Source organism: Cheilinus undulatus, linkage group 17, assembly GCF_018320785.1.
Source record: "Cheilinus undulatus linkage group 17, ASM1832078v1, whole genome shotgun sequence".
Lineage (NCBI taxonomy): Eukaryota > Metazoa > Chordata > Actinopteri > Labriformes > Labridae > Cheilinus > Cheilinus undulatus.
The window spans coordinates 8,045,253-8,071,074 of record NC_054881.1 but is presented as its reverse complement, the minus strand read 5'-3'; the positions used below and the strand labels follow the sequence as shown (position 1 = coordinate 8,071,074).

The window sequence follows — 25,822 nt, the reverse complement described above, 5'->3', positions numbered from 1 at the left end:
TTAAAGAGCATTAGTTTTATTTTCCACAGGTTACTTCAGAAACAGGTAATTATGTACAAAATCTGGAATGTTGGATAAATGCATATCAATCATCATCATCATCATCATCGTCATCTCAATGTGGCTGTTTCCAGAGAAACTTTAGAAATAATAACTATACATTAAAATGGATGCCTCTGCATTGCAATTTATTGCTGGTTTTACAATCGCAAGTCACTAATGCCGTTAAATTTCTTTCTCAAATTTCTTTTTTTTAGAGTATTTACAATTTGATTAGTAAGGTCTAAAAACCACAGAAGACTGCTAAATAAATAAGAACAGTACGCGAGCAGAAGAAACAGACCGACGTGGGTGAAGAAAATGTGAAAACATGTTTTTTTTAATCTCCCAAGATTGTCTACCAAGTCAGACTGTACGCTTTTTTTTTGTCATGAGTATAAATAAAGTGACCATTACCCCAGAAAGATTTACCCCCCTACTCGACAGAAATCACCAAGAAAATTAAAACAAAGAATATAAACAACATTTCATCGGTGTAAAACACTATATGTTCAGTGACAAGTTTGGGAAATGTCTACAATGTCATTTTCCTCTGGGTAAAATTTACTACTTTAGATTCTTTTTTTAAAACTACATCTCTTCATATAGCTTCATTTAAAAACTACCTTTAAACAGCTATTTCTTCTTACTAAAAGGAACAATTTTAAAGGGATATCCCGTATATTTAAACCAGGGCTGTATTTCTACTTCAGAGGCAAAAAGTTTTGGAATTGCTCAAGATTAAATCTTTGAGGTTAAAAAGCTCTGCTTTTGGCACTGAAAGTCTAACATTACAAGTTTAAACTGGTTTGACAACATTGCAAAAATTATCCTAGTAGATTCAGGAATTTTATAGAAGCTACCAATGCATGCAACAATGAATGCCATTAAGCTCCATTTACAAAATACAGCATGTTTAAAGGCTCTGCAAATCACGTTTCTTCCTCACTGTGATGCCTTGTTTGAACTTCAGCTGATCGTCCTGACCATGTCTACATGCCTACTTTGTATCAGTAGCTGCCATGTGATTGGCTGGTTAGATATTTGCATTGAAGAGCAGTTGAACACAGAGCGGTGTCTGCAGGAGTGGGTACACTCTAAATCCATCAGCCAACCCGGCAAAGGATAAGAGCCCATCACTATAACCAAACCATGTTGCATGTTTAGTTAATCTAAAATTGGCCTTCAGTTGGAATGCAAAATACTGGACTTATACCAATATTTACAAAATAATTTTGACTGATAGAGATATTTATACCGACATTCCAATGTAGTTCAGACCTAAAACTTCCATCCTCAAAACAGACAATTTAAAGTTTCAGGATAAACAAATTTCAGTCCAAAATAAACACTTTAAAGTGTAAGGAATGATTCTGAATGAAGAAAAAGACTTTCAATTGTGTCTAAATCTGTGTAAATAAAATATTATAAACCGTCACTCCTTGACTTTTCCTCAAAGAGTGTTGTGTAGCACCTGGTGTTAAAATTTGTTCACATTAATTGTAATTTTTGAAATAGCCATTTATACTTAAAACTGCAATCATAGCATTGATTTTCTTGCCTTTTTAGATAAAAAATACACATTACCATGGCACTGCATTCAGTCTACTGCTGTGCTGCCTTATCATAAGTCAGACTAAACCAGAACATGGATATCAAAGGTAAAAAGTGAGATTTATTAACATCAAGTGGTATTTAACCTGCTGGCGGTTCTAGGTTTACAGACACCCTTGGTGGTTTTAGTATTATAGATTTTATTTGGGGATTTTCATGCCTTTGTTTAAAGAGGACGGCACTGGGTGAAAGGCTTTTCACGCATACTATCCACTAGGCCATCTGCCCTCCTAGTGGACGTACTCTGATATAAAACATTGAGCCTTCATCTGCAGTGATTACTTCCTGTCTTGAAGCTATCATCTACCACAGTTCTCTTGAGCAATTCCATCACTTTTGCATCTATTTAGACCCATTAATATGTAAAGCCCAAGTTTAACAACACTGGATTACCCCTTTATCACTAAAGTTTTTAATCTTATTGGTTTCGTGCTACAAGCACAAACTTCATAATAAAATCAGGGAATAGTGCAGCAGACAGAATCCACTGTTATAATTGGAGGGAATGCCATTTCAAAATAAAAGCTTTTTAAATATCCTAGAAACCATTCAGTGGTCACAAATGTGCGGTTAAAGTTTATAGGGCCATTACTTCATAAGTGAATTTTATCATTTCCGTTCCTTTTGGAAATACGTCCTCACTGAAAAGTTATTTACAAGTGAATAAAAAGTACACAGAAAGTGGACTTAAAACATTTTTTCTTTTCATGAACACCAGGAATGTTCAGAGATGCAGCTGTGACTCCATTATTTTGGGGTTATTTTGCACGGATGAACATCTGGACTCGTGTTATCAAAGCATCAAACAGTAAAAAGCCTTGGGCAAAGTGACACAGACATTCACTTTTACACAATGCAGAGATCTTTTCTTTTTTTTTAGCACTACTGTATATATATCTCCTGTGCTATTTCAATACAAAAAGATTCTTTTCACATTATAAAAGTCATGTAAAATCACCAGGGATTACTAAAAGGTTGTGTTTGTTTAAAAATGTGATCTGATGACGTGTTTCTGAATGAAAATAAAGGCTTTAAATATTGCTCTTTAAGCCATTATGCTGCTGAATGATGGTGATTATGTGAATATTGCTTGGGCTCTGGGGTAAAAGCTCCTCCCCTATTCAAACAGTTCGAGGTCTATGGCACTTTACAACTCGCTTCTCCCAACTAAACTCTCTGTACAGCAAAGAGAGAGAACAATTGATTGAAAGTGATGAATAAAAGCACGATAAAACAACTTAAAGACAAAAAAAGGCAAACTGTGGTCTTCTCCCATGTGAGAAATAAAACTGACAGATGTTGAAACCCTCCCGTGTCACCATGGCTGCCTGAAAGATGAAGCCCTTACAAATACAACACACATGTGAATGTTTACATGATCTAATATCTTTCTTATGTTGTCTCCTGCTTTTTGCCTTCAGTCCACAATTTCTAAACTTGCTTTGGTTCGCTAGCATTACCGCTAATATCTCTCTGTGCTAAACAGGAATAGTCTGGACGTGTTGGGAAATGCTCATCTTCATTTTCTGGTGCAAAAACATCAGCGCAGAAGAGAAGATTGACAGCTAAAACTCTCACAGCTCACAGGCAAACACATGGCTGTTGCTGCTATTGGCAGCTGCCTAGCTTAGTTGGGAACAAAGACAGCAAACGGGGGAAACTGCTAAGAAGTATGAGCTTCAAAAGTTGTAAAATGTTCATTTCTGCCCATGAAAATAATGCAGATTTTGCAGATTTAAGTTTTGGATATTACATCAATTCAATAAGTATGCAAACTGAGATTAAAAACAGACAGTTTCTAAGGGTTTCTGAGCAGATTTCTTGATGCTTTGAAGTCAGATAGTATAGTTGGCTTTGTCTTAATCACATACTTTCATTCTCTTATGCATGTTTTTGCTTGTTTCTTTCTTTTTATACCACTGTTACATTGTTGTTTTATGCTCTGTGCAAAAAGGAGTTTGTAACCTTTTCTCTGAAAAATGTCTTCTCCTATTAAGCTTTTAGATAACCAGTACATGTGCATAAAAACAACAAGAACACTTTGTGTTTGATTTACGAATTTGAAGAGGAGCTTTTAGGTTCATTTTGCTAACTTTTGATGGACTTATGATGTTTAAGCTTTAGCTGCTAGCGCTTCTATCTTCTCATTTGCACATATCCTTTCCTGGACATTGTTTGGCTCAGATTCTGCCTGTTCAGGACATCTTTTACAGTCTTTGTGCAAAGCCAAACTTTCTATGTGAGCTTGCAAGCTGCTACTGCTTCAGTCTCCTCATCCTGTCACTGCATTGTTTGGTATCCTTTCTGCCTACTTTGTCCTGTTAATCTCATACTGCAGTTGAAAGACAAAATGAATATTTCCCAAGATATCCAACTTTTGATTTAAAAGAAAAATCTTCTGACTGGCAAAACAGGTTAAGGCTGAGCATGCACCTCCCCTTCGTTTGAATTTCCGCTCCATTTTTCCGTCTAGAAAGACGATCTCGCCCTGCCTGCATTCCTCCGACGTCTGAGAAGCTGTGACTTGTTATCGGGAAGGACTTTCAGTGTCCAAGCACAGCACAGGTAGTGATCCAGTGAGGTGATATGCAGAGCGGCTGCTGCTGTGAGGACAGAAGTGTCTGCGCACTGGTGGGTGATCAGCAGGGATGGATGGATGGATGATTTCCTCTTCTCAGCGCTCTGATTTTGCAAGTAGAGAAAAAAAAAAAAATCTCCCTTCCAAAAAGGCGACTCAAACCGCTCCTCGATCGACATTCGTCTCCACAGGAAAATCACGTAACATCGTCCTCCGTATATGAATGCGTGGCAGACCAGAACATGGTTTCAACATCTTAAATAAAAAGTAAAAAAAAAAGGCAAACTGCATGACAGAATAGAGGGAGCCCTGCCCCCTAGTGGTCAATGATCTGCAGAAATAAAACCTAATTTATGACAAAGGATGTATGTGATTTGGACTAAAAAAAACAAAAATGATCTGTACAGAGACCACAGTAATTAATTGCTTGAGAGCAGGTCATATCTTCAGCTTCTTTTGTATAAAAATATATATACCACAGTGATGGCCTTTGAGGACTCGTACTTGCAGAGGTTTTGCCGCCGTCTCGCTTCAATCCACTACATTCAGTGGTTTTCCCCGTTCCATCAAGGCTAGAAGATCTCTACTATAAATAGTCCTTACAGGTATTGACAGATCAGTCTCCGCTGGGTATAAAAATATGAGAGTCAACAATATTTCATGTGTTCATCTCTCTTCTGGTGTCCCCGCCCTGCCCTTGCCTTCAGAGGTCAGTTGAAGTCTATGCTTGGATTTCTCTCATGATAGTCAAATCCACAGTGTTTGGAAATGTCTTCAGGAGGGACACTGCATTCCCATGATCGATATTCACAAAGCTGTATCCGTTCGCCTGAAAGGAAACAAAGAAATTTTTAGTTTACATGGAAGAAAGTGTGAAAAATCTCTATTAAAACATTAAATTTCATGAGGCTCTTGTCAAACAGGTATGGGGGCCTGAAAGGGCAAGTGCAAACCATTCCATTAAACAATAAAAGGACATCACGTTAAAGAAACGCCATGAAACTTACTGAAACATTTCCCAAAACATACACACAAAAAATCTTTTTATGAAATGCAAAAACATTTTTTTCAAAACACACATATTTTAGGTAAGAAAAGTATTCATGATACTCAAACTTTATTTTAATATAAAACTAATATTTTCTGACGTAAAAACATCAAAGGAAATACGACAATATTGTGTTACATTAATGTTTTGGGTTAAAAAAGATTTTTATAATTCATGAAAAGTTTCTGTTCTCTAGGAAGTGTTTTTCCTTCTAAGAGAAATGTTTTTGAAGTTGACTTTCAGGGCCACCACAGTTATATTTTTTTTATCTTTACATGGAGATGATTTCAACACGTTTTATCAAACAACAAAATCATTTCTTGTTATGCTCTTCTTAGATAGGTATGGTGGCCTCAAAGGTCAAATGCAAAGACTTTTCACAATGCTAAAATCATTTCACTTTTGCTTAAAAAAGTCCCCGCAATAAACATATATATTTAATGAAACAAAAAAAACCTTCACAAAAAAATAAAACATTTTATAAAAAAAGAGAAAAAAAAACTTCAAACTAGTCAAATAAAACTATTAAAATCTTAGCTGTGATATATACATTTTTATGAACCAAAAACACTGAATAAAATGCAATAAAAAATTCTCTAAATGCTTTTGCACTTCATGACAGTTGTTTTGTTTAGTGATTTTTGTGTCATGAAATGTTTTTGTGCTTAGTGAAATGCTTTGTACAGTCAGGGAAATGTTTTTTTCAGTTGACTTTCAGGGCCACCGTAGATTGGATTTTACCTGGATGATTTTATCGCCAGGTTGAAGAATCTTTGATGCCGGCCCTTCAGGTTGAACCCTTGTCACAAAAATACCCTGAAATCCCATAGAATACACATAAGTGTCAGTTTATAGCAAATTTTTTAACAAGTGTTTGATATAAAAAAAATCACATTCTCTTACAAATAACGCAAAAAAGAATATACGGCATTAAAGCTTCATTACGAAAGTATAAAAAGATAAAATGTGGGTTTACATTATCATCTGGATGAAAGGGGTTTCCCCGACCTCCCACTCCTCCTGATATACTGAAACCAAGCTCTGGATTCTTCTCCACTTTCACACGGATCTGAAACACACCCACACACCTTCATTAGCCGATTATTCACAGCCATTCATGGTTCGTTATATAATTTTTACACATTTACATTAGAGAAACCAAAACAGTGAGGCACATTTCTAACTGGCATGTCAGTGTTGTAGAATGCTTCCCATCGAGCTCTGCTAGCAGGCAGCTCTGTGCTGTACGTGGACATTTAAAAGATAAGGGCTCCTTGTCTACTGAGGTATGAGTCATCCAAAATACAAAAGGTGATACAGAACATGCTTCCTGTTTCCTTACAGTGCAAATGCAGAGATGTACAGATGTGCAGATTCTGTACTTAGTGCATCATTTGATAGGGAATAATTGTCATCAAGGTATTTGTACCTTTGTGTCACTGACTGTTAAGAACAGACTTATGCACGCTCACCTCAGGACTGTTGGGCTTTGACCTAACTGGCACCCAAGCATATGGACAGATCACTGAAATGAATGGTTAATGGGCTTGAGGCTTGTATAGTGCTTTTCTAGTAGTCTGACTTCAAAAAGCACTTTTTATATAACCTCAATAACCTAGCAACAGTGAGCTCTGATGAGAAGTGCTCTGAGGCTGAGGTTGTGGGTGCTGCCAGAACAAAAATGCTGTCAACAGACACAGATCATAAGCAGTTTGGTAGTTTTAAATCAAGTGTCACAAACATCCTTGTTTACCTCTTGCTGCATTGTGTCATGCTGGACGCGTGGAGGACCCTGGGACTGATGGGAAACTTTGAGCATCAGATAATCAATGAGCTGCTCTCTGGACGGGTGGCGGGCCATGGGAGCCTGGCTCATTTGAGGACGACCAGAGGGGCCCATCTGACCGTTCATCAAAGGCACCTGAGACACAAAAACAAACCACGATGAAAAGACGTTTGCACCTTAAAAGCTTTGCTGCATCAAAGAAAAACTTCAAACTTTGATTCAGAAATCTGCTTGCTCTTTAAAGTTCGTGTTGTGCGTACTTTTCTGTGGGGATCCATGGTGTAACTCTGCTGCCCTTGGGAAACAAAAACATCATCCTGAAAGGAAAGAAAGATGTGATTATCATCACTTTGTCCTTGCTTCACCTCACTAAAACTCACTTACACAAGCAATATTAGAGAGGACAGACAATTAGGCACTGACATGAGCATTTGTCATGTCTGCTAATGACATTAGGGCAGTGATGTGTTTCTCTGGATGGGAGAAGGAGAGGGTGACATCTGATTAAAATGATGAAAAACTCAGATTAAACTTTGCTTACTTTCTATTCAGACACTAAGCAGCATGTTATCAACAACCTGGAGATAAAGTGGATCTTTAAGGGTTAAGTTGACTACAGGGTTAAAAAAAACATTCAAACACCTTCAGATAAACCTCTGAGGATTCTAGCACACTTTATTCTATATTATAACAAAACACTTCTGCAACTTACCGTGAGAACACAGTTTAACTCCACAAACAAAATGAGAGGATGTGAAGTGATCAAAAACCAAAGTGAAGATGATTAAGATGGATTAAAAGTGCAGTAAATGAGAAGAAAATCAAGGCTGTTATGATGCATTTCAACCACAGGATTAGGTTTTGCACACAGAGATATGATCATGATGTTAAAGAACCAGGAGGGTTTAAAAGGGGGTGTTTTGTACCATACGATACTCATATCTGATTAAAACTTAGATATGAATCAAAGCAGGCTTGCTTGATAAGGAAGACGACCTGAAATGGCTTAAAGCAGTGGTTCTCAACTGGTGGATCAGGTCCAAAATCTGGGTTGCAGAGCTGGTTTCAGTGGGTTTCATGAGGGCCTGTGCCAAAGCCAAGGCAGACATTCATCCATATCTTTTATTTCACTCCATTTTCCTGTCATAACAAGTAAATTCTGGTTGTTTACTCAATATCTTGACTTAATTATCGTCTTTTCTGGGGGTAACAAAGCTGGATTTTTCCATGATAATGTGTTCATATCTTGAGATCTCCTGAGAATAACCGGAATTCACATATTGTCAGAAAAGGAGTTAAATAAATGTATGCATGCATCTATCCATCTCCTCCCAGTGCTCCTATCATGTTTTGTTGCATCTAAAGTCCAAACTGCAACTTTTTCCATTCAAATGCATCTGAATGATTGTAAATCACAGCAAATCTGGGTCAGGATTTTACATTAAGGAAGTGGTGATGGGTCCTGAGGCCTGATAAGTTGAAAACCACTGGCTTAAAGGACAAAAAAAAATAGGTTTCCCTTTCTTCTGTTTTGTTTTTAGCATGGTTTGGGGTCCGAAAAGGTCATATTCTTGAAGGTGATCACTAAAGGTGCTTGGATTTACCACTGACAAGTTCAGATTTTTAAAAGAAATGTGTTTAAAATATGGTGAGGACTGAAGGTGCTTAAGATGCTTTACTTTATAATCAGAAAAGGCTGTCTTCAAAGCCACCAGACTACACATCACAAGTTGTTTTACCATGCAAATGGAGGGTTGGCTGTGTGCTGCTGCCTTTACTGCTTCCGTGATTATGCAACCAAGACATTTTGCATAGAGGGGTCCAACACGATATTTGTGTAACTATCTGCAATGCAAACATTTTTAACTGCCAAGGCTGCAGTAGACAAGCAGTTCCTTTTTTAGTGTGAGGAAAATAATGGCATTATTTTTAAATGGTAAGATCTATGTTATTTTAATGATCAATGGTATTAAAAAAGTACCAAATCTCCAACCTCAGTAGTTCTGTTATATCTTAATGTAATGCTGCCCTATGCAAAATACTGAGAGAGAGAGCAGCACTGGGCAGCAAATCCTGATGTTTTCAAGTAATTCTGGTCTTCAATTAAGACTCAAAGGTGCGTTCATGTAGCTCAAGCCCAACTAAAAGTACTACTGAAATCTGTGATATTAATGCCCTAGTGATGTTAGGTCAATGTCATGGAGGAGTAAAGAGGGAATGGAGTGATTCCTCCCTCTGTGCTGTCTTTAGAGGTAGTAATAGAGGCATTACAGAGGCAAAAACAGGATCAGTGGAGCCAGCAGAGGGTGCAGCGCCATGCTTGTTTGACTGTTCTTATCAGAGCTAGGTGATTTCAATTATGAATTTGGCTTCCAATAGTCATATACACAAGATAATCAAGCTTGTGCCACAAGTTGTGTTGTGGTTGTCTTGTCATGTGTAGAGAACAGGGTACACTCTTTCTTTCTTTCCAGCCTAGCATGTGCTCATCATTGTGTCTGACTGTGCCAAATTCTGGTATTTTGGTTAATGATGAATTTAACATTTTAATTTACATGTCATGACGCCAATGTGAGAATAGTTTGACTCATTAAGTGTTCATACCCTGCAAAGGCAACAATAGCTGTGTGCTGAAATCAGTCTCTGCAAGCTCTTTAACTGTCCTTTCAATACTCTAGCTCCACCATCTGAGTATGAAAGTCTCAGATGGTGGCGTTTTGTTTTGGTGCTATTGCAGAAATGCACTGTAAAAGCATCTTTATAGAAATTAGAGGAGGTGACAGAAGAGGTAACACTGTTTTAAATGGACTAATTCAGTGGCAATGTTGTAGTATCAAAAGCTGCCATTGTATTTTTGTAATTTAGACAGGACTGTGCAGGAATTTGCTTGCAATTTCAGGTAATAAGAAACTATTTTTTTAACAAACAGGATGCTCTGGACTCGTATGTTCACTTTTGTGGTAATAAAACAAGAATCACTGCTTTGGATTATGGTATGACTTCAAACCTACATTTGAGTGTGGTGATGATGTAAGGGCCTCTTCTGGTAACAAAAAGCACTCTGTTGAAAAGGTCTGCATCTGCGGGAAACCTTTGTGTTTTTGTAAGCGAGTAATGGCAAATCTGAGCCTGCCAGGAGCAAAAACAAGCACTTTAAAAAAAGATGCACTTTGATCATGTGCATGCGCCCCTCAGGATTATACTGCTGCCATTGCAACATTTTTTGCAGCAATCTACTGGAGCAATTCCAAGTAATTTTTTTACTTAGACTCACAGGACATGTGCATTCAAATACACATATTCTGCTTGTTTCCTAAGTCTGTTACAGACAGCTTGTTTTGACACTTTTGGTTTCACCTAGATTCAAGGAAATATGTGAATGTGTCACAAGAAAAACAAGCCTCCCACTGCAGAAAAAAACAAGACATCTTAATCACTTCAAATGGATAAATAAAATGAATCACTTAGCCACCTAAGGCTAACATGTTTTTAGAGATAGGGACTAGCAACAGCTACAGCTGGATGATGGTACAAAAATAAGATGACCCCTTTCAAACAAGCGAATCTGCCACACGCTAAGAGGAGACACCAAAAACTGTTAAATCCAAATTTATCACACCATTAAGTCATCACACACTAGAAAAGGTTGTGAGAAATTAGACATATGGGGAGACATACTTTCATTTGCCCATTAAAGGACAGATGAAAGATGGCTTCTGAGGATTACTTCAACACCGAGGAGAGAAGGAAATATATTTTTTTAATCTTCTAGAGGGAGTGAAACTATCAGGAACAGGAAGCCTTGGCTTAGTAGGAGCTGCAGGAGCTAACGTCAGGTTCACACAGTACTCACACAGAAGCCCAGAGCTCCGTAGGGCTGTCCGTCCCTGGTACTAAACAAGAGAGAGCCTTGGCTGGCATGCATATCCCTACAGCTGCCGAAGTGAGACCAGCTCAGTGGAGAGTTATTGGAATTATAGGAGCGAGACAGCGCATTCTGAACAGAGGGGCGACATGAAACAACCAGAGCCAAACCATAATGTCATGCAAATCCACTGAATGAGCGTTGACATAAAAGACAAAACAAAGAGGTTTACAGCAAATACAGACAAACATGCACTGGCATTCAGATGGGTTAGTACACTTGGATGAACTTCAAATTAAAGGATGAATTCACCCAATTATTTCTAACAGTCACAATGAGGCATCCAGGTAGTTTTTTTGTTCAACTGGAGAAGATTTTAGACACCCCAGTAAAGGGACAGTTCAAATTCTGTTTGAAGAAACACCCTCTTTGGTAGCTGTGCACCTGTAGTTTGTAATCTGGGAGCACCGACCTCCATCTGTGGAGGGGCTGAAGCACAGGAGACTCCCTCTTCAGGGATAAACCCATCTTCTACTGATGTTTTCTCTTAATCTGCTGCTCTGATGCAAAGCATGGTGGATGCAATAGCAGCCTCCATGGTAAGATGAGACTCATGAATCGTATCTTGATGTTAACAGCCACCCTGTGAGGAGGTATCCACTCATAGTCACACTTCTCTAAAGTGTGGTTCACAAGTCATAGCTTTATCATCTCAAAATCATCAATTTCCTCTAAAATCTTTTTCAAATGAGTCAGAGGGACAAAAACAAATCAAAGCTTAGACAGTGAGTCATTGTGGTCACTAAGAAAAAGACTGAATAACTAACAAGTGACTTTTTACCTTCTCCATTTTCTTGGCCTCGATGTGCCGCATCACCTGATCCCTCCAGTCAGCTGGCACCCTTCCAGCTCCAGCCCCTCCTGACACCTGTCCCGGCCCATCCAGCAGCGAGTGCTCGGACTTCACCCTGGCGTTGGGCCTCTTGCTGGGGCTGCCGTGCTGGTAGTTGAAGTCGCTGACGGACATGGTCCTTTCTGGAAGTTCGTGGGGCTGCGGCCTGGCACCAACAGGCCTCGAAGCTCCTGGGACGTCGATGCTGTAGGTACGAGCCGAGAGAGGTCTCTGCATAGCCGTGCTCATCGCTAACGGCCCCCTGGCAAGGGTGTGAATGTCCCTGTATGTCATGTACTCCCCCTCAGGGACCTGCATGCGCCTTGGGTCGCCCATCGAAGCCGTGGAGGCAGTGCTGCTTTGCCTCTGCAGGGTGCTGCTTCTGGGCTGTCCTGCAGTAGAATGGAGCCTCTCTTTGGCCCACATGTCCCCAGGTGGTTTAGGACCCATGGGAGGCCCTCTCTGCTGAGGCTGCAGAGGGTACGGAGGGGCCTGATTACGGTTTGAGTAATTGGTGTTTGCTAAAGAGTGAGGAGGAGGGGGATGGTAGCCTTGGTGCTCTGGAGGCATGGGTGTCCTCTGAGCCCAGAGGCCATCTTTAGGCATGGCACTGCTAGTGTACTGGATGTTGTACTGTGGCGGAGGGATGCCCATGGCCATGCTTGAAGAAACTGGGTATCTGCTGGTGCTGGCAGGGGGTTTTGAGGAGGACAGCAGGTCTGAGGAGGATGCGGAGGAGCTGGGGTAGATCTGCAGGGACTGGTCGTTTAGTAACTGACTGGCTGACTTGCTCCTGACGATACTCTGACCCTGAGCTCCTGGTCCTGGTCCAGCTCCTGCCATCCTCCCTGCTGCTTCATACGAGTCCCCCTCCATGTCAAAGGAGTAAATCTTCATTCCTCCTGATTCTATGTTGCTAATGCTGTGAGACTTCATCACCTGCGGGGGATGGCACCTTTTCTCCGGAGACAGCTCCTCTGTGCTGCGAGACAGAGACATGTCACTGCTGGCTGACATGCCTGTCGACGCCATATGCCCAGCAGATGTCTCCACTCGCATCGCTTGGCTATTGATGCAGTCACTGACCTGCTGGTTTCCATTCAGGTAATGCTCGTTGCTAAAACCCTGCTTACTTTCCAAGTCCTCTTTTGTTATTGCACCATTCTTGGTTTTGTCCACCGTGTCCAGCTGGACCATGTTGTCAGTAGGCAGCTTGGACACGTTCATGTTGATCTGATCCCACTTGGTGTAAGTTTCTCCCATGCCGTTGTTGATTCCTTTCTCGATGAAGGCCAGTCTAGCTTCCATTGAGAGGTCGTAGTCTCCCATTTTCTCTGGTGGGGTCTGCTGGGTTTTTAAAAGAGCCTGAAGGGACGTTTCAGAGCCGTTACCATTATGGAGGAGAGGGGTGGTGTCCTTAGGGGGCTGGTTCATATTCTCATCTTCTTGCCTAAAACACAAAACAAACAGATATGTTAAGATTCTGATGGAAGACTTTAATTTATATTTGTTTAAAGAACAATCCTGACCGTGCTTTTGGCAGGAAGGGCATCTTGGCCTCTCTCTCAGGGGTGCAGAGAGAGTTGTCCTGACTGCTGTCCGTGGTCAGTGACACTGAGTCAGACATGCGTGATGGCGATGAACAGTTACTGTTGTTCTGGTTGCTGTTGGCCACTGTCTCATCCAGCAAAGAGTCTGCATCATCTGTGAATCACATATATCACTGTTAGAGTACTTTATCTTTTTATCAACACTTGTCAGGTGCAATTTGTCAGCTTTACATACTGCATTTTAAAGCCCCATGCCAGTGTATTTTGGCATGATAGGTCAACTTGTTAGGAGTCATTCTCTGGCAGTGCTGATGAGCAACACTATTAAGTGTTGTGTTAATGAGCAATTTAGTTGTACACATAGTTTTAGATGAACGAAATTAAGCAGTTGCTCTCCCAGCCTTGTCCACACATGAATATACAGTGATTCCTAGTAATAGTATATAGTAGTAGTAGTTATGTTTAAGTTGTAAGATATTGAGAGGTGCAGGTGGCCTTGTGGTTAGGTTGTGCCCCATGTACGCAGGCTACCCAGGTTCAAGTCAGGCCTGCAGCCTCTCTCCCTTCCTCTCTCATCCCTGTTTCCACTGTTCTCCTCAATTGTATTTGTATGATATTGAAAGTTGTCTTTTTATGGCTGCAGCATGGGTGAAGAGCCCTCACTTCACCTATGTGATTTCATGCACATTATGAAGCTGTGAATACTCTACTCTGCTTCTGATATAACTGTCTCCATTTTTTGGTTTAGATGGTGAGAATGTCCAATTACATACAAACGTCATCATAGCATCAGACTCTGTTCCACTATCTTGGATATGTTGTAAACAATACAAAATTACCTCAGCACCGCAAATTTCAATTTCTCTGAATAAAAATGTTAGTCATCTTCCTTTGTTCCATGAGAAAAAACAGACTGACACGCTAAAAAAAGATATGTCATAATAAGAAGGGCAAAAATAGGGATCCTACTCACTTTAACAATTAAATTTAAGACTTTTTAAGACCTTTTTAAGACCTGAGAAAAAATATTTTATGTGTAGCTGTCAAAAATAAAAAGGCATGTGAGATATACTGGCACACTGGACAGAACTGGGTTATCTCCTAGAATTTCTATTGATATTAGACAACAAGATTTTGGTGATGAACAGCAAATCAAATAAATTCTGGCACATTTAATGCCTTTATTCTGTAAATATATAGTACAGCTATATAATCAAAAAAAGAATAATCAAGATGAAATAAATGTAGGTAGAAAACAAAGACTGAATAAAGACACATCCAAGTCAAAGTGCCTTCTAAAATTGAAGACCACACACTAGAGATGTTTTTAGACCTTTAAGGATCTGCAGGAACCCTGAAAAAAGGGGGTTTCGTTTTGGTCACAGAGACAAAAATATTAATGCTGGATTTTTGGAGATTCAAAATTGAAGCTATGCTTTGCATTAAATTTGTAAAAACGTAAGCAGAGATTGGGTAGAGAGCATCCAAGATAAGTTGGTATTTTCTTCAGCATACTTCAAAGTATTGATGTGCATTAATATGGCCTTTAAATATATACTAATTTTACCATATTATTAATAAAATTAGTGCAAAGACAATAACTGTTTTGCCAGTAGTAAAGACTAAAATGTATGGACTTTTTATTGACTAAACTGAACTTAATATTTTGGGATAGTCGAATAAAGCTAGACTAAAACTTACAAAATGACTACACTGTGACTAAAACTATGAGGGGTTTGAATCTGAAGAAGACTAAATCTAAAACAGCTACATTGTCTAAATGGTCTTTGCTTCCTATTTGATCTCTGCTTTTATAATTACAGCTGTTAGACTTTATATGACTACCTGAATTCACTTGTATTTTGTGACAGAACTTCTCAGCTGTTTTATCATCAGTGTTAGGTGGAGTCTTAAATAAGCGCTTTGGATTTCCTTTGCTTCCCCTGGTGCCTTTTGTTTGTACATGTTTACTTCTGTATATAAATGAGTTTAAGAATTTAACTCCTGATGTGAAGGATGTGAAGGATGCGAACACATGAGGAATTAAGGGATAGACTGTCCTGAAATCCTCTGTAAATTTTCACAAGTGTATGTGTCATAACAGCTTTAGTTTCCTGATGCTGATTAAGGAATGGACTCTGCTTGATACAACTTTTGTGTTTCGGTTTTCAAACCCACAGAATGGGAGCTATGGACTGCCAGCAGGAGGTTTTTCCAGCCTGTCGTGGTGGGGGTCCTGCTGTGTAATCTCAGCAGGGGGCAGCTATGGACTGGGCATTTCAAACAGGTGGGTGGATGAAGGAGCAATGCCAAGGAGTCTTACTTCAGGGATACAAGAGAAGGTTTGGATCCAAACAAGGCAAGAAATCCACATCTGTGCTAGGAAAGTGCTAGAATAAGTCTGATAACAGTGGTGTAAGTGTATTGTCCGACTATCAACCCTGGCCAATTCTCTGTTCCTTAAATAAATAAACAGAGAAACAAATACAGACACTGGCTAAACAGGGGCTTTAGTCTCTCAAACTCAATGTTTACCTTTTTTGTCCTTACTTAAAGTCACTACTTTAGGCTGGTTGATGGAGATCTCAATGAGAGGGGGTCTCATCTCTGCGATTTTCATCTCCTCCTCTTCATCAGACAGCTCCTCAGAATCCTTCAGAAAAAAAGGTATTATTAGTCAGCACTTCATGGATTAGTTTTCCTTGTTATAACACAAAACCAGGTGCTGCATTAGACAATACCTCCAGTGTGTCCTCGTGGTTCATCATGGAGCCTTCTGAGGATTTGAGTGGGACTTTCTGAGAGCTGTAAGACTCTGATGTGTCTTTTGATTCTAGTGCTGGGGGATTTGGGATGTTTGTGTTGGTAGATACTTGGGGCTCCATATCTGCTGCTGTGCCATTGGGACATGGTGCCTCAATCACCTGTGAAAAAGTACAGAGTGAGTGGTGAGTTGTTGATTGAGAAAACTTCTTTACTTAAATATAGAACACACAGGTTATGAAAGAGGAACTAAAGAAAACAAAGCAGACAATGACTGAAATTGAAAGCGACATCTTTATAAAAAGAATATCTTATTTAGCTGAAACTGACCTTTACTCCTACATCTTGCACTCCGATGTGGTTCCTCTCTACTGGTTTGGCATCTTTCCCAGACTCATCCCCAGACTCATCCTCCTTCAGCCTGTGAGCCACGGACTGGGCCGTCTTCACCATGTTCTTCAGCTCGTCTGGGTACGGTGTAGGATAGCGCTTCAGGTTTCCCTCCTGGAAGAGTTTAAATACCCAAAAATTTACCTTTAAAATAATTTGGATTCAGATAAACATAAGCTAGAAAAGAGGAATTGAAACCATGTTGAAAATGTGAACTACATGGAGATAAGGTGCATTCAGTATCATAAAAACACTGTTAAAAAGCCCATCACTACACTTGAAGTAATTACATGTTATTGGAATAAAAATGATCCTTTAACCTTGGCAAAATTTGCTTCAATTTGCTGCTGAAACTGGAAGATTTCACATGAAATCTGCTCCATCAAATTGACAGTTAGTTGCTTGACATTCACAGCAGCTTCCCTGCAGTTTGCAAAGGTAAGCCACCACAGCCATTTCTCTCGCCCAATTATGCAAACAAACTGTTTGACACGAACCCTCGGGGGTGTTTCTCTCTCATCCTTGTCCTCGTCACACTCGAAGGCCACCTGAGCTCGGTGTTTGCGCTGTTCCTCCCACAGAGCTGGGTTGAAGCTCTCAGAGTCAGAGTTGGGTACGTCTGAAAATTAAAGCAGAAACAAGACAGATGCATGGAATTTATAAGAAGTTTTTAATGGTTTACCTTCTGTAATTTCATTGGTTTGGCATAAGGCTGACAACATTTTTTAAACTTAAAACATATGTTTTAAAGCAGTGGTTTTTAACTTTTTTCCTTGTTAGTGGAGCCTATCCCAGCTGTCACTGGGTGAGAGGTAGGAACACCCTGAACAAGTCGCAAGTCAATCGCAGGGCTGACATACAGAGACAAACAACCAGGCACTCTCAAATTCACAACTACAGCCAATTTAGAGTCACCAGTTAACCTAACAAGCATGTCTTTGGAGGTATGAGGATGCTGGAGAGGATCAATGCATGCAAACTACACAGAAAGGCCCTGACTGGGAAGTAAACCAGGAACCTTCTTGCTGTGACACAACAGTGTTAACCCTGCTGTGTACCCCCCAATGACCCGTACAAAAGAAAAAAAAAAAAAAGTGCCATGCTGTTAAAAATCAACAAATTGTAACTGTTACATTACAAAACGAACCAACAAAATATGCCTACTCTTTTCAAAGGCCTTTAAGTAAGTGTTAAATCAAGACTTTAGTTCATACATGCAAATTTAATATTGACAACCTCAGAGCAGACAATGCCACAAGGCCCCTGGAGAAGTTAGGTAGCCCCCAGTGGGTCCAAGTTGGGAACCAGTGTTTTAAAGGTTATGTCATTTTCATCATCTACATTAGTTGAGAGAAGCAAAGCTTAAAAAAACTGTTAAATCTTTGAAAAAAGCTTATTTCTGCTTGCAAAGCTGTTGCAAATAAAAGAGAGAATGCATGCAAAATTGCAAGTGTATTTGTGCATTTAAGAAAGTGTGCAAGAATGTGCTTCCAATATTTGTTTATTAAAAACAAAAAGTTAACCAAAATTGGTTGCAAGTGATGCTTAAACAGACATTGATATTTTTTTGACTGAAAAAAATCACATAACCTTGCTTGATAACAAAATCACTTCCCTTTTCCCCTCTTTAAAAAGTAACTACCTATATCTGGTTGGAGCTTGTGAGTAAATGAGTGTGAGTGTGTTTCTTTTGCAGGCTAAACCATCTATTTTCTTTCTTTTCTGTTCTGACATGTGCCAGTGTACGAAGACTCTCTGTGTAATGTATAGTCTACTGAAACTGTTGTTGGCATTGATTATTTGTTAGTTTTAATCAAGGCTTTGGCACTCATCCCCACTATTGATACTATATGCAAGTCTAACTTTGACCACAGGGTGGTGCAAAGACTGCATGAGGCATTCAACTGATAAGGGAAGCTGTGGATGAGCCTGAAAATTATAAGTTAAACTCTTAACTTTGAACTGAAACAACATTCAATTAAAGTGAAAGCGTCTGATTTCCAAAAGTGGAAAAAGAAAGTGATAGCTTAGACTTGTGCTTTAATCTGTTACCAAAGTCTATCAAACTGAAATATGGATAAAAATGTAATCAATTATTACCCAAAAGGAGTTGAAGTTCACTCTCTGTTTTTGATGTCACAAAGAAAAAGACCATGATTGCTCTGAAAATTACATTCAGGAAGTGCTGATTGTGGTCGCAATGTGTCTGCTTTGTATGTCTGACTCAAAACCAAAAATCAACTAGTGCAGCTAATTTGAAACCGTCTCATGTATCAGCTGTCCTTTCAAGAAGCTGATTTAAGCTCTAAAGGTGCACTCTATTCAGTGTGGTTTCCTGTGTTAAAAGCTCTTTACCCTTCATGCAGACACAAACACTTTGAGATACTTCCCACTTCTTTCCTCTCTGTGCCTCGTTATTAACAGATTAATACCTGCAGATCAAAATCTAGTTTAAAGTGCAGCAGAAATTGTAAATTTTACCGCATGAGCTGGGAACAGACCATCTCTGTTAGCCTACAGCCTGACAGGGAGTACTCTGGATAATGTGAGTCACCTGGTATGTGGCCTGTGTATCAACAAGGTGTAAAACAGAATCATTGCTGTCGGGTCGTGACTTATTCCAGTTTCACAGGAAAACAAAAAAGAAACAGATGAAACTGTTTTGGAAAAATTCCCGTTTGGTAGCTATGGAAAATGGCATAAAACAGAACTAATGCCAAAAAAGAGCAGATGCTGCAAACTTTATCTTGTTAGTGCATTTTTTTGGTAGAGCACAACCTGGTTTGCATTAGAGGAAGGGATGCACGTGTTAAATCGACTACATGGTTAAACGTCATCACCTAGTTGCCACCAGAATTCCAAGTCAAACCAAATACAGGTACTGTTCACACTGGATTCCAGTCAAATCTAAAGCACTGCACTAATTATTGCTGTAGCCATAGACTGGCTGCACCACCTCTCATGGAGATAGAGACATAGACAGGTTTTCGTGTCGGCCATCTTGGTGAGGGGGACCCAAAAGTGGGTTGCAAAGCCATTTTCAGTGGATCGTGGATTTGTGCCTAAAAAAGTATGTAAAGTTCCATGATTTTCTTTGTTATTGTGACTTTTTAAAGTCCGTCTCTTTTGGCTCTACTGCCCGGATGTAAACAAAGTTGAGTTTAGCATAATGTGCGAGCAGAGCTGTTCTTGTTCTGGAAGACAAAAAACAAAATAAGATGCAGGTTTTGACGCTTAAACTTGCATAACAGAGCAATATGGTATTTTGCAGTATAAGGAGGACCACCCCTAGAGGGCGCTAGAAAACGTCATGGCAGGCATTGTTAGAGAATGCATAAACAACTAAAAATGGGATTTGCTTTGTTAACATCTGCAGTGTCTGGGACAAAATGAATAGATTTTTTTTCTCTCAGAGAGTTATGAGAAGGAAAAAAGTGTGACCATGGCTATTTGAAGTTTGGATTTTCACGGATTGTTCCTGATAATTCTCCACAGCCACAGTGTGTAATTTGCAAAAAACTGCTGGGTAATGACAGTATTAGGCTGTGTAAACTCCAGCGTCCAAGGGGACAAAGAGTTTTGGACAGGAAGCTAGAGGAATTGCAGTCACTGAGACATTCAGCACTGTAAATACCAAGGCAATCTGTGTGACTGAAGGTTTTCTGCATTGTGAGTGATGAAAAGCAAGTACCCAGCAAGGCTGAACGTAGAGGATGATCTCAGATATTCTTTCTAAAATGCAACCCCACATCAACTCAACAGAGGCAGACTCACTGTTTGCACTAAATAGGAGGTGAACATAATAAGTAGGGATGCACAATATTGGATTTTAGATATCTGATATGCCAGTATTTCCAAACTCATTTAAGCTGATACTTTAATTGTGAAGAACACCAAGTGTCTCCTACACAAAGAGGGACTGAGTCAAGTGTAGCTGAGAGATGAGTGAGGAAGTAGACAGTCTGGTGGTTGTTTTATGTTTGGGGCTTTAATCAAAATGTTCAGGGCTCATAGTGAATGTGTGGTGCTCTAGGCACCAATGCTTGTCTTAATGTTGTAATTTTCTGATATTTCACGCCAATGTATACAATTTGTTTTACTGAAAATTTTCTATCTGCCAGTACCGATATATAGCTTTTGAAGCTAATATCTATCTCGTTATCATGCTGATATACTGTATCATGCAACCCTAATAATAAGGCAATACTGGTGATTATTTTATTGCAGAAACCAATAAACTAACTGCCTCAGAACAGCAAATATTTTAAGAAATATGAACACTAAAATGCCAAATTTTTAAATGATGAGATATAGATGCTTGAAAGAGTTGTTTTAAATGTTTTTCTAACCCTATCAGTTGGAGTGGTAGTGGGTGAAGCATACATATGTGCTTTGGCTCAAGCCCAAAATACCAAACGACTTGCTCCATTATTTTCTATCAACAAACCCATGCTGGCAGTAGCCAGACACACGTGGAAGCCCTGCAGTACGATACACTACAGTTCTATTTGGTGGGTGCTTTCCTGAGAAAACAGCCATTTTATTTTACATCTCCACTGCCATGTAGCAGCTTCTTTAGAGGGCAAAACTGATGAAATTTAGCACCATCTTCCATTCAAGGTGTAGGCTATGTATGTGGGGGGCCTTGGCGGAAGGTGGAATACCGCTTCCCCTAGTGGGCTCTCGCTTCTGGTATAAAGCTCCTGGCCCAGCAATGGCTGGTGGAGAGTTTGACCAGTGATGTGTTGCCACCGGTATGTTATAGAGCTATACGTACCAATATCCAGCAGAGGCGAGTGATTATGCTCTGCTGAAATCAGTCAGTTTAGGGAAACTAGTCAACATTGTTTACTTTTTGAAGTTTTTAAATAAAATGTGTTGTAAAGTATGCTTAATTTTGACAGTTTTCTATTTTTTTCCTTTAATTTATTCTAATAAGATTGTTTGAATTTTACTTTTCATTGGGCCTTTATTTAACCCTCCAGAAAGTAAGTTGTCTGGGAACATCCAAAATTAAGATTGGATAAATATATTGTAAAGGAAACATACTATTGTCCTGACTCTTTTAATAAAATTATTATATCCCTGGTGCAAAATTTTGATATCTAACTTGCAAATAATATTGCCCTCTTCACAGAATTCCCAGCCAAACTGACCTTATGACTGCTCATGGTGTCTCTTTTGCAAGAAAGAGGGTTGCGTAAAGTAAGTGAAGCAAAGAAGAAGTTGACTAAAAGGGGAAACTGATGCCAAACTGCAATGAGTAATGCTGCACTTTTGCACCTTTTCACCTTTAAGGGGCATTTTCCATTAATCACTTAATCCAATAATGTAACATTATGCAACTGTCTTGCCATTGTCCATATATTGGTATTGTGAATTATGCTGGAAGTCCGACTTCTTGCTTACATGGTTGCAAAATTAAACCTAAAAATGCGAAGCATGTAGATACCAGACTAACTACTTTAAAGATGACCAGGGTCAGAGCAGTATCAGGTGGAATAGAAATACAAACCAGACTAACAGATGCTCGACAAGAAGAAGACAGCTAGTGTTTCAGGTAACGAGATCACTCATAAATTATAAACTCGGGACTCCTTGCACATTACCTGCAAGGTTAAACCTGGAGACCCGGAGGTTAACATGGCAAGGATATAGACTGTGCTCCTATCAAGTGTGCTACTATCTGTCGTGCTTGTTTCGTTTTATGACAGCTACTGGCTGTTTAACAAGCTTAAATCTTGCACATCCAGCCTCATTTCCAGGAACTAATTGGAGAAAACAGGTCAGAAACATTTGCAGTTTGATGGTCTGCCAGGTTAACCATTAAGAGAGAAATTCAGGCTTGTGTGCAGCAGAGTACTCACAGTCCTCAGTCCTGGTTTGCTGGGGGAACATGTAGTTAGTCAGCACTGTTTTGTGCGTCTCCGGATCCTCCTCTTTCTGGAGCGGGATCAGCGGCTTTGACTGCGGGAGACAGAAAGTAGGTTTGAGTGTTCTGCCTGCAATCAACCATGCTTTGACAAATCTAATGTGGTCACCCCGATTTCCCACAGTTCTTTTCAGCAAACTTTCTTTCAGAGCTTTATCAGCCAACTAATCTTCTCCGAACCACCCACGAGGCCTTCCTGTGAAAAAAAGTTTTTATTTCTGGGTTGCAACACAACAGGTGCAACTTTCCTGACAATGAGCGAGCCGAGCTTATGACTAACAATGCAGTATGTTTTAAAAGGGAGTAGCATTTCTGTTTCATACTTTTTAAAGCACATGGTTTCAAACAATCTCCTTTTGTTTGATGACTGAATCAGAAACACACTGATCCTGTCATAATTTTAACACAGTAACAGCTAGCACTGTCTGCACTGAAACTGCACAAATGCATTGGCAATCTTACTGAACTGAAATGTCTGCTTACAGTTTCTGTGAACTGAAAACTGGGCACTTCCCAAAATTTGGTGCAGAGGACTTTAACTCTCATTGCAATGATATTTAAACAGGTGTCAATAATGTGTCTTACTGGTGTTAAAAGTTCTGGTATTGTTACAAGCTTAAGAAAAACAGATCAATAAAATAGCTAGAAAAGACATTAAAGAGCAGTGGTGGACTTATTTTACATCTCTGTGTCTGCAGGAAGGCGCTGCAGAGGCTAAGTGTGATGAATGGACGATAAACCATGAAATTAAAAAATACAAAAGCAGCAATTATGGACCTTAACTGCATTGTAATTATTGCTGACAGCCTTAAATCTTAATATGCTTTACATCAAAATGTCTTGTTTTTGCTCTCCGTCATGTTTTTAATACTCTTAAAGTTTTAAATACCTTTTTTGGCTATGTAAAGCACTTTGAATACATACATGCTTAAATAGTTCTCTATAAATAAAGCTGATCATCTTCATGCCTAATAGGCAAAGATACAAAAAACTTTATTGCGATGTGTTCAAATGTTACATCAAGTAAAAGAAACTCTGGTATTGGTGAACTGAGAAAAACAAACAAACAAAAAAAAAAAAAAACAGTTGTTTGGAGGTGAAACTTATTAGCGTTCTAAGCAATATAAAATACTCCCATTAGCTGCATAATGCAGCTGAATTGATATTCTGAGATGTATTGCCTTTTATTCATTAGATTTGCACTGTATAGCCTATTAAAAATAGATTCAGCCCTGTGAATCAGTATAGGCCCTGCCTTTTTGGGCTCTGTTTTGTTATTCACAAGCTAAGCAGCAGATGAAATGCATTTGGATGTGTAAATTAAACTCCTCAAGTTCTATTCTCTATTCAAAAGGCAGCTGATTTGAGGCCAGGAAAGGGGACGCAGCTTTCCTGCAGCACTCTGAAATGGCTGCATTTTTCCGGTGACAATTTGTTAAGGCATTTGAGCAGAGACTCACAATAGACTGCCTGAGATGAGAAAAAAACAGTCATGAATAATTGATTTTGAGAGTCAACAGACTGTAATTTGGAAATATTTATAAGCCTGAAAGAGCAAATACACTGAAGACTACTATAGTGTGCTCTGGCTTTACTTTGCTTTTAACACATTAAAACTTTTCTACTCTGCTTGATATGAATAGTTCAGAAAGCCTTTTCTGATAGTCTGCTATGACAAAATGGGACTCTAACCACTTCCTGAGCTGAGCGGACTCCAACGTTTCCACCTCTGATAGGCTTATCTTTAGAGGACCACATACACAGAAACCTAGGCAAAAGTCCAAATTTCAAGCACCACAAATTTGCCTGGTAGCATTCAGCTCTCTGATGCTGGAAATGTCACAACACTAAAGTCTTTAACTTGGATTAACACGCTTAAATACATGATATTGATACTATTTTCAACACCACAACAAAAAGGGGGTAAACAGTCTGGGTTACACAAATAGGAATTTTCCAAACAACTTTTATCCAAACATATCTGTAATGATTTTATTAATACAGATAACATAAGGAATATTAAACAGGATTCTCCTGTAGATAATATTCAATCTCATTAAATTTCATTACACAGTGATGGGCCACTAGAGATTTGTGGACATGTCTGCATCTTCTCATTTTCTTAGCTTATCTTTGATAGTACAGCATTTATAGGTGCTGGTACTGGTGTCACTTTTTTACATCTGAAATGTTGGGGTTTTTTTCCCATTATTTTCTCAATCCTGCCACTGTGGAAGGAGATAGTGAGCAGCAATAAAGTCCAATAAAAAGGTATCCAAAAAGGGTGCTGGTTTAGCTCAGTTAGAACAGCATATACAGAGGCTCAAGTTCTCAACGCACTATTAAACTATTATTGGGATACCCACCACATTACCATATCACATAATAGGATATTGTGTGATATTATGATGCAACATGAAAAAATATTAAGCTATATGATATGACAGTGTACACTAGTGGACATTTGTGATGACAAATGGGTCGCTCTGAAGAGCTCAGTAATGAAGTTTGGCACTGTGATGAATGCCACCTTTGCAATAAGACAGTTTGTGAATTTTCACCCCTGCCTCTACAGATCAGTTGTAAAAGATGTTATTACAGAATGGAAGCATTTAGGAACAATATCAACTCAGCCACAGAGTGGAAGACCATGTAAAAACACAGAGCGAGGTTAATGACTGCTAAGGCACATGTTGCGTCCAAGTCTCCAACTCTCTGCTGATCCCATAACTGGAGAGTTCTGAACTTCCACTGGCATTAATGTAAGCACAAAAACTGTGCAGTGAGAGCTTCATGGAATGGATTTCCATGCAGATGCATGCAAGCCTCATATTACCATGTTGAACACCCAGCATCAGATGGAGAGGTGTAAAGCACACCGACGCTAGACTGTGGAGCAGTGGAAACATGTTCTCTGGAGTGATGAATCACACTTCTCTGTTTGGCAGTCAGATGGATGAGTCTGGGTTTGGTGGATGCTGGTGGATGACTGTGACCCAGTTATTTAGAAGCAATATATTGGTTGTAAATATCAGCCGATGTCAGCTGTTAATATCCATCATATATATAAATAAGTTTGTTGAGTCTAAGGCAGAACAGACAGACCTATGTCAGTTGAAATCTTTCTCTTTGTTCACCCTTAAACTTAAAGGACTGAAGTTTTAGGTCTGAAATACATTTGTACACCGGTAGCGTTATCTGTATCCACTAAATTCGCAAATAGCAGCATTTCAGATAATAATAATAATAATAATAATAATATCTTGAATTTATATAGCGCCTTTCAAGAAACCCAAGGACGCTTTACAGGAACACATAGACATGGACAAACTATGTGAGGGGTAGGATGAGTGTAAGGGGTGGTT

At 39.3% G+C, this 25,822-nt stretch overlaps 1 protein-coding gene across 5 annotated transcripts in view; it reads right to left on the bottom strand.

Moving 5' to 3' along the window:
* erbin (erbb2 interacting protein) overlaps window positions 1-25,822 on the bottom strand; it is a 106,844-nt gene continuing 81,022 nt past the window's right edge. For 3 of the 5 annotated variants that reach the window (XM_041811748.1, XM_041811747.1, XM_041811746.1), the window contains 13 exons: window positions 22,393-22,492; window positions 17,023-17,144; window positions 16,466-16,639; window positions 16,114-16,296; window positions 15,908-16,025; window positions 13,352-13,526; window positions 11,772-13,272; window positions 10,919-11,062; window positions 7,326-7,382; window positions 7,033-7,200; window positions 6,256-6,348; window positions 6,021-6,095; window positions 1-5,060 (listed from right to left, as the gene is read on the bottom strand). In XM_041811748.1, coding sequence (XP_041667682.1) covers window positions 4,953-5,060; window positions 6,021-6,095; window positions 6,256-6,348; window positions 7,033-7,200; window positions 7,326-7,382; window positions 10,919-11,062; window positions 11,772-13,272; window positions 13,352-13,526; window positions 15,908-16,025; window positions 16,114-16,296; window positions 16,466-16,639; window positions 17,023-17,144; window positions 22,393-22,492 — 3,018 coding nt within the window. In that variant the 3' untranslated portion in view covers window positions 1-4,952. The remainder of the gene's footprint in view (window positions 5,061-6,020; window positions 6,096-6,255; window positions 6,349-7,032; window positions 7,201-7,325; window positions 7,383-10,918; window positions 11,063-11,771; window positions 13,273-13,351; window positions 13,527-15,907; window positions 16,026-16,113; window positions 16,297-16,465; window positions 16,640-17,022; window positions 17,145-22,392; window positions 22,493-25,822) is intronic. The other 2 variants (XM_041811749.1, XM_041811751.1) reach the window with 2 other exon arrangements.